Consider the following 20,761-nt stretch of genomic DNA (forward strand, 5'->3'; position numbering starts at 1 on the left):
CTTTCTCGTGAGTGAGCGTCGTCGTACTCGTCGTACTTCGCATAGCTCGCAGCAGGACTTGTCGGCAGCTGCATACCGCGCATCAAGGCATTCTATTGCAGGATCTGCTCCGATTTTCAATCGTCACGGACAGCAGCATCGTGATGTTGGCATAGATAGTCGTTATCGAAGCGAGGATGATTCCGAAGTTGAACGTGAGAGTATTCATGGAGAGCCAAGGCTGCTCACGATTGGTGGGTATTTCCGGAGCTCATGTCCGTCCACTTTCTTCATCTGGTTCGCCTCCTTGGGCATCCTCGTCCAAGACCACACCTCCATGCCCAGCTCAAAGCTTTGCTCGGCTTGACGACGCTGCTAAGTTGCACAAGACTTCCAGCTCGAAAGCCACTCCATCCTTTGTGCGACACGTGGGCTTCATATCAATGGCCGAAGGGAGGCCTGCTCGCAACCCTCGCGGCGTAAGCGTGTCCTGAGCTCGCATCACAAGATCCTACGATCGGGTCAGCTCATGCAAACATTCAGCCCCATGTGCAGCATGTTCAACCGACAGTGCCAAATCCTCCACCGCTCATGGCTGCTCCATTCAACGTCCTGAGAAAACTGGGCAGGGCGCTCGACACGAGCACCACTCGCTGGAGCGTGCGTCTGCACTGTCGCAGCATGCAGCAGTGGTTGGATATTGAGTGCGCCTTCCAAAAAGGTTCGCCAGATGCATGGCTCCATGGCGGATGGTGAAGGTCCAGGGTAGCTCTCTGAAGCCTAAGATGTGATCCGTGAACACACGACCCTGCAAACGGGATCTCCTCCAAACGCCTATAAAGCATATGCCCCGATTGACCCCCGCGCGTTCGTCTTTCCTGCTGCTGTATACCAAGAGAATCATGTTGCACGCCAAGCCCGGGTATATTAAAGAGAAGGAGATCTCCAATGGCAGCACGCCGTCCGCCGAAAGCTTCCAGCTGAAGTCTCTGGGTCAGAATCCCCTCGATGGCCCAGACGGCGACAAATCCGAGGCCGAGAGGGTAGCATTGGTGAGTTCCCAAGTCTTGCTGTGGATGGCCTCACTGACACAGCACTCCAGGACAAACATGTCTTGAGGAAGATCGACGCATGGATCATGCCATGGTTCTGCCTCATGTACCTGCTCTGCTTCCTCGACAGAACGAACATTGGTCAGTGGGCGAATACGATCTTGCAACGAGAATCTAACACGGATCAGGCAATGCTAGGCTCACGGGAATGGAGAAAGATCTGGGAATGGAAGGGCGTGATTACAACACGGCGTTGACCGTCTTCTTCGTCGCGTACGCCGGCGCCGAACCCTTCACCAATCGTGAGCAACGTCCTGCCCAGTTGCCAGGTACTGACGAACTGATTGCGGTGCAGTGCTCATGAAGAAAGTCGGACCTCGGATATTCTTCACTTCGATCGTGATAAGCTGGGTGCGCAATGAACGTTTCTGGAAAAGTCATGATCATATCTAATATTCTCTAGGGGCTGTGTATGATGTGTACTGGATTTGTCACTAGCTATCACGGGCTACTCGCGGCCAGATGGTTCCTCGGCATCACAGAAGCTGGACTTTACCGTGAGTGATTGTCGGTACAGATTTTCAAAAGTTGACTTTGTGCTAACACAGGGCAGCTGGCGTGCAATATTACCTGTCCTGCTGGTACAGGCGCTCTGAACTTGGTGTAAGACTGGCAACATTCTTCGCAATGGCAGCGCTTGCAGGGTCTTTTGGTGGCCTCTTGGCTGCAGCAATAGCGAACATGCATGGTATAGGAGGCAAACCTGGTTGGGCGTGGTAAGCATCTACTATTCCACATTTCAGAGACTTTACTGATGCGTCACAGGATTTTCATCCTCGAGGGTCTCGCAACTATCGTCGCTGGTATATTCTGCTGGTGGATGGTCTTTGACTGGGTAAGGTTCTGTCAGAACGCATCCTCGGCGCATATTGGCTAACCACTCGACAATAGCCCGCCACTGCTCGCTTCTTGACCCATGATGAGCGCCTTCGTGTTCGCTATCGCCTCGCCTCCGACAATCAGGCCGGATCTGGAGAACAATTTGACAGACGCCATATCTATGCTGCTCTTCGCGACTGGAAGACCTGGGCACACTCTCTTCTGAATATGGGCACTTTCATGCCGCTTTATGCCTTCAGTCTGTTCTTACCAACCATTGTAGCAGGCATGGGCTATGAAGGCACCCACGCTCAGCTGTTGACGGTACCTCCATATGCCGTGGCGGCATGCGTGACAATCTTCATCGGTTGGCTGGCCGACCGAACAAAACAACGTGGCTTCTGTACTCTGGGAATCTCCTGCCTCGCTGTCGCCGGCTTCAGCATGCTCCTCGCAAGTGGCAAACCGCACGTCCAGTATGCGGCAACCTTCCTTGGCGCCATGGGTATCTACCCTGCGCTGCCGAATAACATCACCTGGGCCGCAAACAACACCGAAGGAACGTACAAACGAGGTGTTCTGATCGGTATCATCGTCGGCATGGGCAACATCAACGGCATCGTGTCCTGCAATATTTACATGAAATCCGAGAAGCCTCGATACCGGACTGGACACGCAGTCATTATAGCCTATGTTGTCATCTGCGAGCTTGTAGTAGCTTCCTTGACCCGCGCCAAGCTGGCACGAGAGAACAAGAAGCGAAAGTCTGGAGAACGAGACAACATGCTCGATGGCATGACGGCGGATCAGATCGTTGTGCAAGGAGACAAGCGGCCTGACTTCATCTATACGCTGTGAACGTCTGAAACTTTGACGGCGATACACGATATATCTCGGTTGTACACTAGACAGATGGGGACGAGCGAACTCATACACCATCAATAGTAATGCTCTGACAGCAGTGAATCATCGGTCCATTTCCCAACATCAGTTGGCAGTGAGAGTAGAATTGTCCGGCAAGCCTGGCCGTCCAGAACACTTCTGCGGAATCAGTGCAAAGTCTGAAGCTGAGTCGCTATGTCGTGGTCTAGATGTGATATGCGATGGGTCAAATGTCGACCTGACGCGTGCAAAGAGACAGTCGGTCTCTTAGGTCGTAAAGCTAAGTGCTGTTATGTCCATTCGGCGCCACCACGGCGCGTGGAGCGAATTGGCACGAATAGCAAAGGTTGAGGATCTGGGTTCAGCAAGCTACAAGGCAGAGCAGCTAAAACCCGAGCAGACAAGTGGATGCTGTGGTTTTACAGCTAGTCGACGCTGTCACACAGAAAGATGGAGCTTCATTTGCCGACCCAAGAGAGCCATTAGGAAGAAACAAACTAATCAGAGACCCGCCCCAGTCGTCCAGGCTAAACATCATCAGCTACATCGGGCACAAAACTGAGGCCTCTCGCCCGAGCAGCCATGCATGTAGCTGACGCTGATCTGAGATAGCGTCCAACCAGCAAGGATGATCACATTGACCGCTAAGCTTCTGTACCACGAGGAGGAAGCGGTGAGGCTGAGTAGAAAAATCAGTGGATGCGTAGCTGACACAGCTAGTCCCTGTCGTGACACGCAAGCCTCCACAACGGCACATGTGCAGCCTCCATTCGTGACCTACTGTCTGATACGACGCCTTGATCACGATCACGATCGGGAAATCAGAGAAGGACAGGACATGAAGACTTGTGGCCACTTTGCATATGGGTGAAGTTTTAGAACACATCTTTATCTCTCAAGACAAAAGCCACTTCGTCAACTATATCATCTGCAGACGAGTAATCCACAAATTCTCCCACAAATACAGAGACTTCGATGTCCTTGAGCCCCCATGACTAGAGCACGGGCGACGTCACTATCGCTCGTCTAGTCAGCAAGTACGGTACAGACGATGCACAATCGGTGTAGCACCAGTCGGAATCCGTAGGTCAATGGCAAATGCCTTGGTTACTGAGGTCTGACAGCTAGTGGATGTTCTCAAAGTGGCTTGTAGGTGATAAACGGCTTGCCGATGAATGTGACATCCGCATGGTCCAAACCCGGTACCTCGTCATCGAAGTATGTGTCAACTGGCTTATGTGCAATGACCGCAGCGGAGTGACCGGCTTGCAGAACCTCTCAACTGCTCTGTTCCGCACTGGCTTGAAGCATGTAACCCCGACCTACGAGTCTCCAAAACTCTGAGTATTACTTGGCCATTGACGTCTGATAGCTAGTGGAGGGCCTCGTAGTGGCAGAGGAAATAGACAAAGACACTACGGTTGATGGATTAAGAGCGTTTTCGCAGGCCTCGAACTGATGTCCAGTTCGCTCGGGACATGGGCAACGCTGTCTGAGTTACATTTGGGGGACGCAAGCCCATAGCTGGCTGGCTAAGTCCCTCGATTAGTCCGATAGCTGTAATGGAAAGAGAGAGAGAGAGAGGGAGAGAGAGAAAATCATTTGGAATAATGATCTGCCAGTCTATGTGGATTTGACAAGTCTCGTACATGGATTGCCATTGACATTTGTCGCCAGTACACAAACATTATGAAAAATGAACGGCCGCTCTCGCCAAGTTCGCACTGCACCAGCACAAGCCACCTTGAAAGAGAACCCCTGCAAGCTCCACGCATCAAAGCAGTACACATTCACCACCTGTCCCCTTCAAAATTCAACATCCAGCCAACAAGTGCATCTCGTACCACATCGCCGCGCAACCGAAGAGAATGTCGATGACGGTTATCATCCGATCGACGCCGGTATGTTGCAGTACTGATACGGAGGCAGCTGCCTTTCTCCCGTCCACGAAGCCTCTCTGGCTCGTGCAGCAGTGACAACATTCCTGTCGAAGTCGATGACCTTCCAGATCTGCGTAGGTGCCCAGAAGAAATGGTCGTTGGCAGGGTTGGGCTCGACATACTCGTCTGGCTTCTGCCAGACAGTTTGCCTGGTGCGAATGTTGTAGTAATACGCTACGTTACTCTGCGTGGCAAGTTTGACCCATTCGCGATCGGGTTCCTTGGCAGAAGTTATCTCCACATACGATAATATCTTGTGACCCATGCCGAAACGGAATTCGGCGGCGTTAATGTCCGATTTGTGCTGTGCGAGAAAGTACGAGATTCCTTTGCCAATACCGTCTTGGGCGGCAAGTAGAGCGTAGAAACACCAATGACCGACGTCAAAGCGTTCCCGGTCAGGCCAGATGGGAATTTCTGTGTTGTCTCTCCGGCTCTGCAAGCATCTCTTCATGACAGATATGGCGTCTGTTGGGAGTATTATGCCTTGGACGATGATGTAGTTCAGAACTTGCCTCAATGCTGCTGACGTCCTCATCTGCCCAGTCATGCGAATACCGGGTGTATTCACGTTCCAATTCGTGCTCGCTGGACGACGCATCATGCTCATCCAGGCGTGATAGGTGAGATCGGACCAGTGTTCAGTCCACGGCATTTGTTTGTGAGTAGGGGTTTCTTCGCTCTCATCCCAACTTGGATCCCTATCAGGGTGGTGTTTTGCCATGTACAACGGTCCATGAGCCGAATTGACCACGATTATGCCATCCACGACATTGAACCAAGTCCTGAACTGTCCGAGAGTTGGCTGGTCGCAGTCAGCATCAAATCGCAAATTGATCCATATGACTTACTGGTCTGTTTTCTTCGTCCTTGTCGTTGAAAGGCTGGTTCTGCACAAATTTCATGCATACGTTTTGACCTTTAGGGTATGACTCGCCATTGGCATTCCGTTGAGTCTGCCACCGAAGACCCGGTGGCTCACTGCCCTGCGGGTACCCAACAGTCTGACCTTCGATTAAAGGCTGCAATGGCTTCAGAGTTTCAGATAAGTCGTCGCTGACCATTTCTATGGTCCATTCGTTCTGAATCGGTCGTGCCAAATTTCTGATAAAAACCTGGAATTTCTGGTTGCGTGGATCTGGCATAGCACGGTTTTTATGTTGGAAAATAGCAGCCGCCTGATCCACGTTGCCCATGATGACCGCATTGAGGAAGCCGCCACCATAGACAGCGAGACGATCGAGTTGTGCATTGTCGGCGATCGTCGCAGCTTCCCATGCGGCGACCAGGCCAGGATTCACGCGTTTGGAGATTGAAGAGCGTGGAATATGGGTTCGATTCGGAGAAGGGCATGAGGTAATGTTGTGAAGTATGGCTGCATTGGGTAGAGCAATGGCATCACTCAGCCCAGCCAGGAAGAGGAGCAGAAGTACCGCCGTCATCATGGATGGCTTTGCGAGATGCATGATTCTCAGAGAGCCAAGGCTATGAGTGAGTATATGTCAGTGTGTAACAAAGTGAGATTCGATCGCGTGTTAATGGGGAACTTACATTGCGGTTTGATGGGAAGAGAAAGTGGAAACAAGGAGGGCGGGAACGCTCCTCTTATGCTGGGACGAGAAGCTCCTCTCCAGCTGACGCTTCCTCCGAGAGCATCGTCACTGGATTAAGCAATCAGAGGCTGACATGCTCAGGAGCACTTCAAACAACAGAAAACGGACAGAGAGCATGTGCTGTCTCTGGAAGACAGAAGTCATGCCAGCTCAGCAAACAGAATATGGCACGTTTATGAGGCATTGTGGACCAATGGAGAGCGAACGCAGTGCCTCTCGTGGACATTTAGGTCACTAGGCCAAGCGAGCAAGGCGGGGTGTGCCCATTGGCACGTGGAGATCCATGGAGTCGAGCATATGATAGTTCCTTAGAAGGCCGATCACCAGCTGGAGCAAACAGAACGTGATGTAAAACAGGCTTCCGTGGTCCACTGATGGACGGTCACCATAAGTCTCGTGCACAGGAAAATGGTCAAGCCAGCAACGCGACATATGACCCGCGCCTCGCGGTGTTGGAATACAGAGAGAGCGTCATGCCATGACTCTTCTGGAAGGTGGCCACAAGGCTCATGAAAGAGAAGCTGACCTGTGATGACGAGACTTCGATCGTCTGAGAGGATTCTTCAAGCGTGGTGTGGAGATATCTCTCACCGGGCTCCCTCAGCGAGGCTACGGCTTGCGAAGGAGCTCTATGGGCAGACTGGCGCCTTGATATCCGCTATTCGGATACTGGAGCCATCGGAATGATGGCCATCTTACCACATTTTCTGATGACATCGTCAGCTGTATTCTCTGGTCCAGAAAGGCACAGCGCCCACGGAGCAGCATATGCTCACGAGCTCTTGCAAAGCATGCGATCAGAGTCACGGAATGTTATCGCTACATGACCTTTGTGTCATTGGCTTACAGTAGGCTTTTCGTTCTCATGTGTGCGATGGCGAGCGCGCACGGTAGACGCAGCCATTTCAAGCTCGGGGCATTGCAGGCGCTGCCACGCTGCCGAATGGGCGTATCTTGAAAGAGCTCTCATTGTAGGGATCCGAGAGAGTGAAGTGAAGTGAAGTGAAGTGAAGGAGTCGTGAAGAGGTGTGGGAGCCTCAGGCTTCAAGACAATGGCTATACACGATTGGCTGACATCACTAGCGCCGTCGCGTCTCCAGAACTTCGAAGCTCAACTCCGCGCAAGCGCAATGCATCGCGACAACGACCACCTCGCACGCATCGTCGAGATGGCAGAACCAGCACCAAAGAAGGGTCGTCTGACCTTGTATGAGGACCTGCTCAGTGAGGAGTCCCTCGCTCAGATGCGCGCCAAAGACGCCGAGAAGCAGGCGGCGCAGCAGGCCAAAAAGGCCAAAGACGGTAGAGTCCATTGTATTTCCTTACTGCTTCCTGACCACAGCTCACTTTGCCTTGTAAAGCATCACTCATGTTCAAGCCGACAAACATTGGCGGCAACAAGAGAACCCAACAGAAGCCGGCTAAGAAACCCAACTTTTCGGCCATGCACAAACTCTCCTCCAGCACATCCACCCAGTCGGCAGCCCAACCAACGGAGCCGTCCTCAGACGCGCCAGGAGCTCCGCCGCAATCCGGTCCGAAGCTTACGCAGACGCGCGGTTACGAGGACTGGTTGGCCAACGATGAGGAGATGGAGTGGGTGTACGATCGTCAGCAGCAGGAACGAGACCAGCGCAAGGCGAAGAAGAAGAACAAGAAGAAGAACAAATACGAAGAGAAAGTACGCTCGTGGGATGACATATATGACCCGACTGTACCAGTGCCAATTGCCGAATTCGCCCGGTCCGACTTCCACTACGATCTCGAAGAGGAGTGGAAACAGAGATTGTATGAGGCCAACAAGCGCGAGAAGATTCGCCAGGGCAAGTACGAGACGTCTGGTGATGTTGACATGGACGAAGGCCCACGTGAGTCTGGTCTACCAGTTCTGGCGCATTGTGTCACTAACCAATGGCAGGTTCGCGCAAGGGTATGCAGTTCGCCCCACCAGGTCAGATGTCCTTCGCACCGCCTCCTTCTTTCGACTCCCGTCCGCGTTTACAGCAGCGGCCGAACGATCCGTACTCTGGCGCATCCTCTCCTCGTCGCGATGCAAGCAGTGGGCGTGAGTCCGGTGAGCCAACAGCATCTCATGCGCCACCTCCACCGGCTGCAGATGTCAACATGGAAGAGACGGCCGATGAAGCTTATGCTCGACGCATGGCCATGAGCAACAAGGCTGCTCCACCAGCTCAATCCTTCGCTCCACCTCCGCCACCGCCAGCGCGTTCAGAAGCACCTAACATCAATCCGGCGTCTGCTTCACCTGCTGCTGCATTAGGCTCTACGTCCTCGGATCCTGACGCGGACAAGAAGGCAAGAGTAGCAGCACAGATTGCAGCCATGAAAGCAAAGTTCAGCAAACCTGCTGCTGCAGTAACACCATCAATAGAGAGCTCCACAAGTACTCCGCCGTCTGCTCCCTCCATTGCGCCGCCAACTACTCAACACAGCTCTACGACTCTTCAACCACCGCCTCCGACTGCCAATGCACAATCAGTAGTTTCTGCTCCGAAGTACGATGCCGCTTGGCTGGATGCCCCTACAGTCATTCCACAACCGGGCGTCGGTGGAACGATCAGTGCTGCTCCGACTTTCAACCCGGAGTATCTCGCTCAACAACAGCAACAGACGAGTACCATCTCATCTGATCAGGATGCTCAGTCGCGTGAGGAAGCCGAGGAACGTACGAACCGCCCGGGCCAAGATGGTTTTGCTGAACGTCTGATGAAGAAACTTGGCTGGGAGAAGGGTCAAGGTCTTGGTGCATCTGGTGACGGCATCACGACCGCTTTGCAGATGCAAGCTCAGAAGCGCAAGAAGAAGTCGGATGCACAGGGAGGCGGGTTCGCTACTCCAGCCGCCATGGGCAAGATCGTCGGCGGCAAGAAAGCGAAGCCAAAACCTGGTGAAGGCTCCAATCAAGGCCCTGCCAGCGAGCTCGGCGATATGTCGCCGGTTGTGAAGCTGTCTGGAATGCTCGAGAATATGGACGTTGACCACGAGATTGCGGAGAACAATTTGATGCAAGAGATTGGGGACGAGATGGGAGAGCAGTATGGCAAGGTGGAGCGGCTGTATATCTGGCGCAAAAAAGACGGAGGTAACGATGAGGTGTTTGTGAAGTTCACCTCGCCGCTGAGTGCTGTGCGTTGCTTGAAGGTAACGTTAATGCGCCCGTTCCTATCACGCAGGTTCACTCACACATTGGCAGGGAATGGATGGAACCGAGTTCGCAGACAACAAGGTGGAAGCTTGTTACTGGGATGCGGAGATGTTTGAGCGTGGCGAGTACGCCTTGCCGTAGGCGAGTACTAATTTCTTTTCGTTCTTTGCTTTGACTCTAGCGTTCGGCGTTAGGCGGCGGCAGCGGGCAATGATTTTCGGGCACGTGGATTGATTTGGGCATTTGTTCTGGATCTGATGGAGAAAATATCAGTGGGTCATCAAATTTGACCGCATATAGCGTGGGCTGTGATGTGTATGCTTCTCAGTTGCGAGCGGGTAGAAGGGCAACTGGTCCCGCTGCGGAGCGGTCAACCGCGAGGCTACGGACCCGGTATCTGTATCATCAACCTTTTTCCAGAATGGCGAGGTCGAATTACCTCTTCTCATCGAAAAAGCGAAGGAGCTCAGCATGCAGTAAGGAAATGGAAATGGAAATGAGATTGGCACTTGCTTTCACGCACATAGTCTGATGCCGTGTTTCCATATGCTGCCATGCCTGCGAGCGAATGTGACTGACGCAAGTCTCCCCCGAGTGCAAAGTACCGCTGTGGAGTCGTTGAGCTGCTCCCCCGTCTTCGTCAAGCAGATCCAGCCAGCGATGCCTGGAAAGCTACAGAATTCGAGTCGGCAGATACTTCGGTTTCGACGAAGGACCAGTCAGATCGGAATGATTTGGGGGCTCTACGACCAGACTTGGGAAATTGATGACCAAAGTCGCTTGATTTGTCGTCTATCGAAAACAGGGCGGAAACGTCGGATTCACTTTTCGACAAAACGAGATTTTGCTCGCAACGTCGGACCTTGCAAGTAAATGAACCACATTCCCGGTATCCCAAGCACACTTATTGCTCCCAGCACTGAGATACCCTTCTCGATTCCGAGCCTTCCATATAGAGGAACACCGGCATGTATCAGCCCGGCAGCCGCAACAGATCGGCACAAATCGTTTGCGGCGAACAGACTGGCTGCGTAGCGAGGATAGATGCGTGGCAAATATACGCTCAAGCACTGCAAAATGATATAGACTCCAGTGGCGTAGATAGTCACACCTAAGAGACTGACAATCCAGTGTATGCTTCGATGTGCTGTCCAGCCAAACAGAAAGAGTCCGATCGGAGGAAGCACACAAGCTATCAGTGCAGGATGGAGGCATTCTTCGTGGGGTTGTACTGCTTTTTGGCGAAGTTTCTCGTTGTGAAACCACTTGGTGTAACAGCAGTAAAGACCTCCTCCTAAAACGCAAGCCACAAAGATGCTCAAGAATGCCAGGCCCAGTTCTCCGAACGTGAAGTAGTACTTGAACAGGTACACCCTAGGAAAAGCGTCAAAGAACGTATAGTACGTTCCGTACACGAACGAGGTATAGAGATTGGCGACCGCGACTGCCGGATCTTGAAGCGTTATTTGCACTGGCTTGACGATTGCATCTCGTATTGCTCGAGAGACAAGCCGTATTCGACTCTTGTGGGTGCTGTGGGTAGCGTCTGTATTCTGCACGCTGAGCACGGATCGTCTTCTGTTGTTTCGCACCTTGATTGCTGGATCGTACGTCTCTGGCAACAGTAGGACTAAGACCAGGGTCGGAGCGGTCATCCATACGATCTCCCACATGCCGTATCGCCACCCCTTCTGTGGAACTAAGAATCCCGAGATCAAGGGCCCGAGAGCTGGCCCGCAGTACGCCGCGGCGATCCAGACAGCCAAGTAATAAGGAAGCGTCATGTCTGGAAACAAATCATGCATAGAAGCACCTCCGTTTGCGAGGCACGGGCTTCCAAAGAATCCTTGGAGGAATCTCAAGATCAGAAATGCAGTCCAAGTCTTTGCAGTTGAGACGAGTATACTCATGCCCAGAAAAATGATGAAAGTGAGTCCATAGACTGGGCTTCTTCCGATAAAGTCCAGCTCACTCAGTGGTGCCCAGAGCAAGGGACCGAAACCATCTGCGAAAACATAGTAAGCACAAATTGCGTACTCGTTGCACTGATACGTACATGCTAGCACAAAAAGAGACAAGCCTAATAATGCGCCTTGCTCCGTGACGTTGAACTCAAGCATTATATCCGGTATACCTATGATGTAAATGGCCGACGAAGCGTATACGACAAACCTGAAATTGTCAGTTGTGTCTTGACCACTCTCATTAGTACTCACGTGTACAGACATATGACGCCAGCGATAGCAATCTTCTTGACGGTCGGCCATTCTTGGACTGCAGTGGACTGATCATTTCTAATCGGGTTCGGGGTGTCTGAAATGGAAGCAATGCAGTCTTTCGTTCCAGCCTGGGATACAATGTCGTTTGACTCAGGACTGACAGGCTCTGCACTTCGTCCAGATTCTTGTCTTTCTTGCACATCAGCAGAGTCTTGCAATTGTCGTAGCGTAACCCAGCTCAACGTGAGTGCAACGCAACTGCCTTGCAGCCATTTCATGGTCACTCCACCGAGAACTTTCTCCGCGTGTATGTTTTCTGTTCTGTCGGCACTGCTGCGTTTAGTGTCATCGATGGTCGACCAGCTTGAAGGGCGCGGGTGAGCACATCATTATCGCAGCAATCTCTGATCAAGGTTTTTTGTCGAGCGAACAATATTGATCCCCACTGCTGCGTTCCTCCATCGAAATCCTCGTTTATGGAAGTTGCACAACGGCCGTGAAGCATACACTTTCCCATTGCGCTTTCCGATATCGCCGAGCTTTATATCACTGCAAACGGTTACGGCTTTGCATTAGACCTAACCGACTAGGGCACACAGCCAATCTGAGCAAGTTGCAAGGTGAAGTGCAATAGAGTTGCCGGATGCAAAGTCTCGTCTCTACTGCCGGAGACGAACCGGTGTAAGCAGCGCTCGTTTAGGCAAGGGCACACATACGAAAAGCTACACATAAGGAGTCTAGCCGGTACAGCCGATACTACGATCCTGAGATTGGGGAGAGATCGCCTAGATGCCAGGAGCATCCTGTTGCAAGGGCCCGCGAGAAAGAATCTATTGAGTCGTCTATGGCCACGGTCCCGGACAAATGCTTGCTGAAAGCAACAGCCGCGGACGCCTCGACGCGCGGTTTCGCCTCAGATAGACGGGAATTTAATGCATCCGGTGCAGGGACCATGTAGCTCTGTGCGTTGGGACCTACATCTCAGGATCGCGAGACGATTCTGCCCAGATCGCTAGCAGGCTTGCATCAAAGAGCGTCATGACCATTCAAGCCTTCATAGATCCTTGAAGCGGGAGAATCTGCGATCATGCCTTTGGTGGTTACCAGCATGGTCCCATCGAATACAGTTGAGCATTCGCGGACGATCGAAGAATTGGGGATCTCGAGGCATGATTCTTCCAAGGCACTTGGCGTCGTTGTCACGCATCCGTAGGCTCATGTGGACTCGGAGTGACGTGAAGATAAGTAGATTCTTGTCAGTGATTTAGCATGCAGTCAATGTCATTTGGGAATTCGGCAATTGCAGGGAGGACTTCCAGCTGAGGTCTCGAACGAGTCGATCTGCTCGAATCAGTTGGATCAATCCACCAGCTTTAACAATCGTTTCCAGTATCTAAGTTGGCTCGATTCGGGTCACGTCAATCGCTGAGCATCCGTATCCCGCGTCTCGGCTGCCCGGACTTCTCATCCATCCGTCAACCTTTCTTTTGTTTAGCCCACGGGGAACTTGGCAAGACCTGCATCAACCAGAACGTTGATCATTCCAGTAGGGCGGGGGATTCACTTCTTAACAGACCCTGGTGATTCCGCGGCTCAAATGGGCATGCACACAGGAGTCGATTTGCTTCACCATGCAGTCCCTTGACGATAGCTAGCTTATCGAAGGTCGTACGCGTTTGTTCAAAGACGCTCTGTGTTCTTGGTAGGTAAAAAAGATGTTCAAGTCGTGAACACTCAAAGATCCGTCGTCGCTCATGGAGAACCGCAACAGCTCCTGTGATTCTTCTGGGTGGGATCTGGAGAAGATCCTCTCTGAAAAGAGTGACGATCGCGTGAATGATGCACTACAAGACAAGGTCGTGTTCCTCACTGGCGCCACAGGTATGCTTGGGATAGCACTAGTTGTCAAGATGGCACTTGACACAACGATTGATCGAATTTACGTACTTGTCCGTGGAGGCTTAGGTACGTTCGTCGATCCGCTCAATCTTTGGTAACGGCCGCTGACTCCAGTAAGAACGATTCTGGACCCGCATGCGACAACACCTTCCTGCAGCGCTTGTGGAAAGTTTGCAGAGTAGCAAGAAGACTGTTGTTATGAGTGGAGACATCACATGTCCGCAATTGGGCCTGCAACAGGAGGAGATCGTTCAGCTTCGCCAAGTGGTGACGATATTCATCCACGCAGCTTCCACGATCAATCTCAAACAGAAAGTGGAACACACAACCAAGGACATTATCCTGCCATCACTCGAAGTCGCGAAGCTTGCCATAAGTTGTCCGTGCCTTGAACGTTTTGTGTACGTCTCCACGGCGTATGTCAACGCCTTCTTGCATTTCCAGGCCAGTAAGGGTGGCCCAATACCAGAATGTAAGGTCGAAGAGCGGATCTATCCTCTGCGCAACGATGTTCCGTTCGATAACTCAGCTGCAGAGCTGAAGAATCTCCTCGAATTCGGAACGACGCCGGAGTACAGCTGTATTCCTCACCCCTACGCATATGCATACGCCAAGCATTTGACGGAACGCTTGCTACTGGGGGCGTTCTCAGAGGCTGGACTTGAACACGCATTAATGATATTTCGCCCATCGATCTTTGGACCAGCAGAGCGTGAGCCTTTCCCACAATTCGAGGTGGCAGGTTCCGCGCCGGGCTCTTCTATGTTGGCTTTCATTCTCGCAAGTCCACCTGCGCGAGCGCGCTTCGCCTGTCACATATCGGATCCGGCAAATGCAAAATTCGACGAGATCCCGATTGACATCGTAGTCAATCGTCTGCTTGTTCACATCGCATACGGTTCAAGCGGCTGTGTTCACGCGGTTTCTGGGCCTTTGGGATCGACACCCTTCGCGGAGACTTTCAAGGCTGTCGTGAAATTTCGTCCTTGGTGGTGGGGAAAGCCGAAAGTGAAGTGGTGTAAAGCGGACAAGGACGCCGCCAAAGCCTGTTTCATGTCCAAGGTCTGGATGATTCTTGGATGTTCATTCTCTTTCTCCGAGAAAAAGACACAGGATCTCTGGTTGTCCATGGACGATGCGACTCGAGCAAATTGGCCATTGTGGCGAAGTCGACCTCCGGGGAATATGTATGACTGGTCCCGACGTGTTCCGAATGCAAACGCTCTCCTGTGCGCATTCATGCGCAAGCGCTACGGCCGATCTGGAAGCTTTGCGGCGACAATTATTCAGTCGAAAACAGCACCAAAACCGGTAGACCATGAGCGAGATACTGAGCGTTGGATACCAAAGTTGCCATAGCACTCTGAAGGGCACCCGGGCTTCCATCAATGCGCTCTCCAAGGTACATGCGTTGTGAATTGCCTGCGAGTGTGAGATTTCATGACGGCCGGCTGGCCGGGCTGGGGGTCAATATGCGTTCTGGACACTACGACAATTTCGATCTATTTGCAACGCCGAAGCAGCCCGCTTATATTCACTCTATCGTGCGTCTCATGCTTCTCGTAATCGTTCATTGTGTTCCATTCATTCATCGCGATGTTCTTACCTGAGCCTCTTGCAGCGACATCTGTTCGAAGCCGCCGCTGGGCTCAACGTCAGTCATCAAGCCCCTCTGTGCTTCTTCATCGTTTCGTCCGCTACTGCCTTCAGTCTGCTCCTTGGTGTCGCCTGAATTCCTCTGGAAAGCAACAACGATCGCGGACCCTAGGATCAAGCTCGAGCCAATTATGGACAAGATGCCAGGTGTGTGGCCAAAGGCCAGCTTCTCGAAGGCGATGGCGAAGAGCATTTGCGTATAGGTCATATTTGTGACGCGCGAAGACTTCTCGTAGGACAAAGCAGCTGCAAGTAAGAATTGCTACAGTTCGTTGTCAGCCGCTTCATCATCAGTTCACGCTAGCGAAGATCGCTTACCATGACAAACCCACACACTCCAAGGAAGAACAGAAGCCCCCACTCCTTCATTCCGGAAGGCAGCAGAAAGCCAATGCTGGGCAACGCAAGCTGCATGACGATGCTGATGAATGTGCACCACACCGCGAAATAGTTGACGCTGATAAGCGGATGAGCTCTTTTCCCGATCCATCTGATTGTGGTGAATGCGCCCGTAGCTCCGCAAACTCCCACAAGTGCAACACCCACACCAGCTAGACGTTGCATTGGCGTGACATTATCGTAATCGCCAGCATCTGGCTGAGACGGCGATGCATCGCCAGGGCTGCCCGCGGGTGGTTCATCCGCCGCATTACGAATGGCGTTGAAGAGAGAAGCTGGATGAGCGATGAACAACACACCGACCAAAGATACGAACGTTCCAATCATCTCAGCTCTAGTGAAAGGTTCGTTTATCAGCTTAGAGCACACCCAGCAAGAGAGTCCAGGAGCAAGAAAAGTGATCACGACCGCGTCGGCGAGAGGTAGATAGAGAAGCGAGTAGTACATCCCGAAGACGCCTGCATTCGTGGCGAAGACAGTCAGCGGCGGTCCGTGAATGAGCAATTGTGTGCAAACAACATACCAAAGAAGCCGAAGAATCCTCTGGCAACAAGCAGCCAGCGAACCTCGGGCGCTCCGAAGGGGAAATGGGGCGTCTTGGCATAATGCATGTACGCCATTGCAAGTAGCGCTGTAATGCCCATCCGGGCGAACAAGATCTGGAAGGGATGAAGACCATTGCCGTGATTGCCTTCGACTTCCAAGATACGCGTGGTTACATTCATCAGGACGCCAAAGAACTGAGCCAGCACCATGAGGAAGATGCCTTTGTTTCGAAACCACGATGCTCTGAATCTGGCACGTAGGCTCCGGTCTTTGGGAAGTCCATGATCAGCCTGGCTCGTCCTGCTCGGCCTTCGGATGAGGCTAAGCTGTTCGAATTCCTCTGTCGATAGTATGGATAGCGCATCTGGTGACAGAGGGCGGACAGGCCCAGCTGGAGGTGCTGAGAGGAATGATTCAGGTCCGCGAGTGGTAGCTTGCTGGTCCTCCAACTTGGCTGGATACGCTACATTGGCATCTTCTCGACTGTGAGATGGTGGCGAGAGGCTGACCTTGTCTCCCTCACCACTGGCGCGTCGCACGTTCATGACCAGGCATCTAACTCCATAAAAAGCTGACAACGGCTGAAGATCTCGGAGAAGCGCGTTGGTGGCGAAGATCAGCAAATCGCGTATTCAAAGACGGGGCCCCGCAGCGAGAGGAAATGAGCGAGAGTGTCAGAGAGGATGGAGGAGGAGAGGAGCATGACGGGAAGTGAAGTCGAGTTGAATCGGTCATCGGATGCGTGCGAGGCGGTGGTTGCTTCTGCGCAGGCTGGCGCACGCTTCCCTCGCTGTCGTTCGCTCGTAGCCATCGGCCAGCGACCCACTCCACCCGCGCGTGCAGCACCAAGTCACTAAAAGGGCGCCCGCCATCGGAGGCAAATCCTTTTCTCACGCACCGCGAGAAGCGCATGCACTTGCACGTGTGCGGCCCGCGGCGGCAATGCGCGGCCATGTCGACATCGCTGATCGGCCACTGCACAATCCTGGTCTCTTTCCGGTCTGCTGGTGCATCGTAAAGGTCATCTGGAACGCGCTTGTCCATCCCACGCTGCACGTCTGCCAAAGTGGTGTGTGGTGAAAGTAGACGAGAGCGGCACGGCGAAACGTTGGACCGAGATCGCCAAGCCTCGCTCTTACCGCGGCTGCTGCTGACCCGAGGCTGTGGACACTTCACGTCTCCTTCGACACGCCTGACTGACGCGCACCAGATGTAGACTTAGAACCACGTGCAGACGCAGTGACTGTGCATTCTCTGATCCAGGATCGCAGCAATATTCCACATCCACCATGATACCACCAGGAAAATCCTTCGAGGACTACTATCGAGCCGTCGTGACAGCTCCTGGCTTCGAAAACAGGAGTCCAGAGGAACGAATCAACGCTATTCTGGCCATCAGATGCCCGGAGGACCCGCGCTTCCTCAGCCAATTTACAGAAGAAGACGTCAAATTAGTTTCCTTCACCAAGCAGAGCGATACAACATGCAAAGCCGTCTTCAGCTTCAAGGCCACCCGATATTACTGCAATATCTCGGGAAATCTTCACGGCGGCGCCCAAGCTACCATCTACGACATGTTGACCAGTTTTGCAATGCAAGCGATTGGAATCAAGGGGTTCTGGCTGAATGGCGGGGTCAGTAGGACACTGGAGTGCACTTACTTGAGGCCCGCGCCTGAAGGGACAGATCTGTTGTGTGAGGTGGAAGTGCTGTCGACTGGCAAGACACTATCGCTACACAGAGGCATCATCAAGCGAGCAGATAATGGTGCGGTCATCAGTGTTGGGAAGCACGACAAAGCCGCAGTCATGGTTAAGACGGGATTTGATGTGCCGTCGAAGCTGTAAGCATGGCGACAGATTTGCTGGGCCTTGCATCACGAATCACAAACCCACCACAAAAGCGCTGGACACCATTATGGTTGGAAGACTCGCACTCATGGGCAATACACGCGTCGAAAGCGATTTTCTGGCTATGAACACTTCTCAATACACCCTATCTGATAGACGAGCTCAGCCATTGCCCTCCACTCGGTAGCGACAGTACAATCATTTCATTGCTACAACGGGGAGTCCATGGGGAAGAGGATCATGGTTGTGGCTGTGTCCCTGTTCTCGGTTGTTTCCGGCCAATAGCCTTGTTACAATGAAGTCAGTATCTGCAAGACCCAAATCTCAAGCACAACTTACCATGCAAGGACCACAAGCTTCATTCTTTTTCGGGACAGACCGGTTGCAGCCAAGGAAACGATAGAAGCAGGGGTACCTTCCTGACGAAGACATGGTTGGATCGCGTTGTTGCGAGTTTGCACGGGGCGGAGCTTGTGGAAGTGATACTTGAGTGGTGGTTGCTTCGTGACGTTATTGAAACTGGAAGGAAAGATCTGTTCGATTCGGGCTCTTTTATGTGGTTCATGGCTACTCAAGCCCGTTGTGAATGGTGATGGCCACTGTTGCTATGCTTCGTGCATAATGCCCGCTGGTCTCCACGGGGCGAATCTAAAATGCTCGTGGGTGACACATTCACAGTCGAAAAGAGTACTGCAACATCGGACCTGCCTGACAGCTAGTACTTTGTCCAGGAAGCAGTTGATCGATGGGACTGTAGCGACTGCCCCGTTCACAGTCCTCGTTCGCAACACAATGCAGCCACGAGGCGGTCGCTCGGCAACGCTTGGCTCCTACCTACATTCTACTCCTGCTCGATTCCGCCACGAGTCGAGTCTCATAATCTTCTGCGCCGTTGAACGCGCCACATCCGCACGAGTCACGAAGTTCAAACTACAAAGAATTGCTACCGTCTATCGCTATACAACAGAAGCGAACATGTGTCCAAACTTCAGAGACTCCTTTTTGAACGCTCACTGCGATTGTCAAGACACTGTATGGGGAGGAGAACCAGCTCGTCGAGAAATCTTCTCGGAAGAGCTCCTCTCCGAATCGTACTCCCATTGTTGGCTAATCACGGTATGGAGGAAGCCTTGCATATCTTCTCCCACCTTACGGTGCGTAGCTGATCATTGCAGTTCACTCTTCCCAGGTATGGCAGACGTTTGAACCTTCACCCAAGATTGGGAGAAGAAATAGATGAAACGCTTTCACGAAACGTAGCTCGACACGACCTACACATCTTTGGAGGCGGTCGCCGATACTACATTGCTGTCGCTGGCCCCAGACTGACTCTTGGTTATCTGATCAACATTCCAGAGCTATGGAGGGGCTCCTGGGGGTGGCGGATCGATCTGATAGATGCACCAGTGGCATCAGCACCGGTGCAGGCTGCCGCAGCTACTTCGTCAACGACCGTACCTGACGCTCAGAGTGCACCCGCGCAAACGGCAAACGCATCGTCCACACCGGCGGTTGATGCAGAGAGTGATGATACACAGGCGGCATCGAAGTCTACTCTCGCAAATGACACACAGGATGATGATGCACAAGCAGCATCCGCCTCGCCCACGGTCGGAACTGATAGCGAGAATGAAACTGCGCCTGTGACGGCCACATCATCTGCTTCCGCACAACTTGCACACGAAGATGCGCCCAAAGATACACGGAATGACACTGCACAGCCGATGGTCACATCATCCGTTCCCGCAACTGGTCCCCAAATTGACGCTTCAAAGTTGAGTCCCAAGCCTGCTTGGCAAACTCCGGGAAGTGCCATCTCGATGACCGATATCAAAACTCCTTCAAAGGAAATGGACTGGAAGATGCAATTTCCCACACTTGGTGAGAGCATGGCGATTCGCAATCAGCCGGGACGAGACCAAAGAAATACAGGTGATCGAAACGACACTCCAACTTCGGAGCGCGCCCCTTAGGAAGATGAGGCGGCCAGCCACGCAGAATGTGACGAGGAGAGCGAACCAGGGGCTGGCGTCGCTTTAAAGCAAGAGGAGGAAGACTTCATCGGCGAGCCGAAATCCGCGTCTCCAGAGAATCAGTCTGCCCATACAGTTGAACAACGACCCACGCGGGCAAACGATCACGAGCCAGAAGCAATGGAGCCTGTCGAGAGGCTTGAGTCTTCACATGTGGAAGACCAGCCAGCTGGTCAGGCGGAGCAAGGTGAGGAACACTCGAGCACCGCTGCAAGTGATAGCGAACGTACGACGGAAGACGCACCTCGGGAACTGCAGTCATTGCTACAAACGGAGGCAGACAATCCGGCAGGACAGACTGAAATCGCCTCGTCGCCACCTGCGAGCGATGACGAGCCAGAAGCAACAGAGCCTCCATCTTTCAGTGGCAAGGGCTATGTGAAAGTTGACTCTGAGGAGCATCAGGGGTCGAAATTATCCAAACGGGCTCAAAGAGCTGAGAAGAAAGAGGAGAAGCGTCGACGGTAACAGGCTGTACAGAGAGACTGAGATTCTTGAATCACGGAAGATGGTAACGCAAGCGTTTGTAAGCATTGCGTGGGTTTGAGAAGCTCAGGAAAGGTTTCAACGTCTCCAACATTAAGCTGCTCCTTACGCACGACACTCGCTGCCGATCAATGTATCTTTGTGAATTGTTTTGTTTCATAG

The 20,761-nt window shown here is 52.6% G+C and overlaps 8 protein-coding genes across 8 annotated transcripts; 5 read left to right on the forward strand and 3 right to left on the reverse strand.

The window, feature by feature from the left end:
- Nucleotides 1–824: 824 nt before the first annotated feature.
- On the forward strand, nt 825–2,768 carry CKM354_000762300 (uncharacterized protein; the record flags this gene model as incomplete). Its single annotated transcript, XM_044802977.1, has 8 exons — nt 825–1,031; nt 1,082–1,172; nt 1,220–1,333; nt 1,387–1,442; nt 1,495–1,588; nt 1,645–1,807; nt 1,857–1,926; nt 1,983–2,768. 8 exons carry the CDS (start codon nt 825–827, stop codon nt 2,766–2,768), a joined length of 1,581 nt encoding a protein of 526 aa, XP_044658912.1.
- A 1,908-nt stretch (nt 2,769–4,676) lies between these two features.
- Nucleotides 4,677–7,062, reverse strand: CKM354_000762400 (uncharacterized protein; the record flags this gene model as incomplete). Its single annotated transcript, XM_044802978.1, has 4 exons — nt 4,677–5,537; nt 5,584–6,217; nt 6,284–6,342; nt 7,045–7,062. The coding sequence occupies 4 exons, from the start codon at nt 7,060–7,062 to the stop codon at nt 4,677–4,679; spliced, it is 1,572 nt and encodes a 523-aa protein (XP_044658913.1).
- A 452-nt stretch (nt 7,063–7,514) lies between these two features.
- Nucleotides 7,515–9,652, forward strand: CKM354_000762500 (uncharacterized protein; the record flags this gene model as incomplete). The annotated part of the gene is made up of 4 exons (XM_044802979.1): nt 7,515–7,647; nt 7,707–8,213; nt 8,264–9,507; nt 9,560–9,652. 4 exons carry the CDS (start codon nt 7,515–7,517, stop codon nt 9,650–9,652), a joined length of 1,977 nt encoding a protein of 658 aa, XP_044658914.1.
- A 680-nt stretch (nt 9,653–10,332) lies between these two features.
- CKM354_000762600 (uncharacterized protein) lies at nt 10,333–12,008 on the reverse strand (the record flags this gene model as incomplete). Its single annotated transcript, XM_044802980.1, has 3 exons — nt 10,333–11,516; nt 11,568–11,683; nt 11,728–12,008. The coding sequence occupies 3 exons, from the start codon at nt 12,006–12,008 to the stop codon at nt 10,333–10,335; spliced, it is 1,581 nt and encodes a 526-aa protein (XP_044658915.1).
- A 1,476-nt stretch (nt 12,009–13,484) lies between these two features.
- Nucleotides 13,485–14,988, forward strand: CKM354_000762700 (uncharacterized protein; the record flags this gene model as incomplete). The annotated part of the gene is made up of 2 exons (XM_044802981.1): nt 13,485–13,695; nt 13,748–14,988. The coding sequence occupies 2 exons, from the start codon at nt 13,485–13,487 to the stop codon at nt 14,986–14,988; spliced, it is 1,452 nt and encodes a 483-aa protein (XP_044658916.1).
- Nucleotides 14,989–15,217: 229 nt separating this feature from the next.
- CKM354_000762800 (uncharacterized protein) lies at nt 15,218–16,775 on the reverse strand (the record flags this gene model as incomplete). The annotated part of the gene is made up of 3 exons (XM_044802982.1): nt 15,218–15,547; nt 15,604–16,142; nt 16,208–16,775. The coding sequence occupies 3 exons, from the start codon at nt 16,773–16,775 to the stop codon at nt 15,218–15,220; spliced, it is 1,437 nt and encodes a 478-aa protein (XP_044658917.1).
- A 744-nt stretch (nt 16,776–17,519) lies between these two features.
- On the forward strand, nt 17,520–18,077 carry CKM354_000762900 (uncharacterized protein; the record flags this gene model as incomplete). The annotated part of the gene is made up of 1 exon (XM_044802983.1): nt 17,520–18,077. The coding sequence occupies one exon, from the start codon at nt 17,520–17,522 to the stop codon at nt 18,075–18,077; it is 558 nt and encodes a 185-aa protein (XP_044658918.1).
- A 1,037-nt stretch (nt 18,078–19,114) lies between these two features.
- On the forward strand, nt 19,115–20,581 carry CKM354_000763000 (uncharacterized protein; the record flags this gene model as incomplete). Its single annotated transcript, XM_044802984.1, has 3 exons — nt 19,115–19,196; nt 19,341–19,961; nt 20,103–20,581. 3 exons carry the CDS (start codon nt 19,115–19,117, stop codon nt 20,579–20,581), a joined length of 1,182 nt encoding a protein of 393 aa, XP_044658919.1.
- Nucleotides 20,582–20,761: the final 180 nt, after the last annotated feature.

The sequence above is a fragment of the Cercospora kikuchii genome (genome assembly GCF_019650295.1).
Source record: "Cercospora kikuchii DNA, contig_00004, whole genome shotgun sequence".
In the NCBI taxonomy this organism is placed as follows: domain Eukaryota; kingdom Fungi; phylum Ascomycota; class Dothideomycetes; order Mycosphaerellales; family Mycosphaerellaceae; genus Cercospora; species Cercospora kikuchii.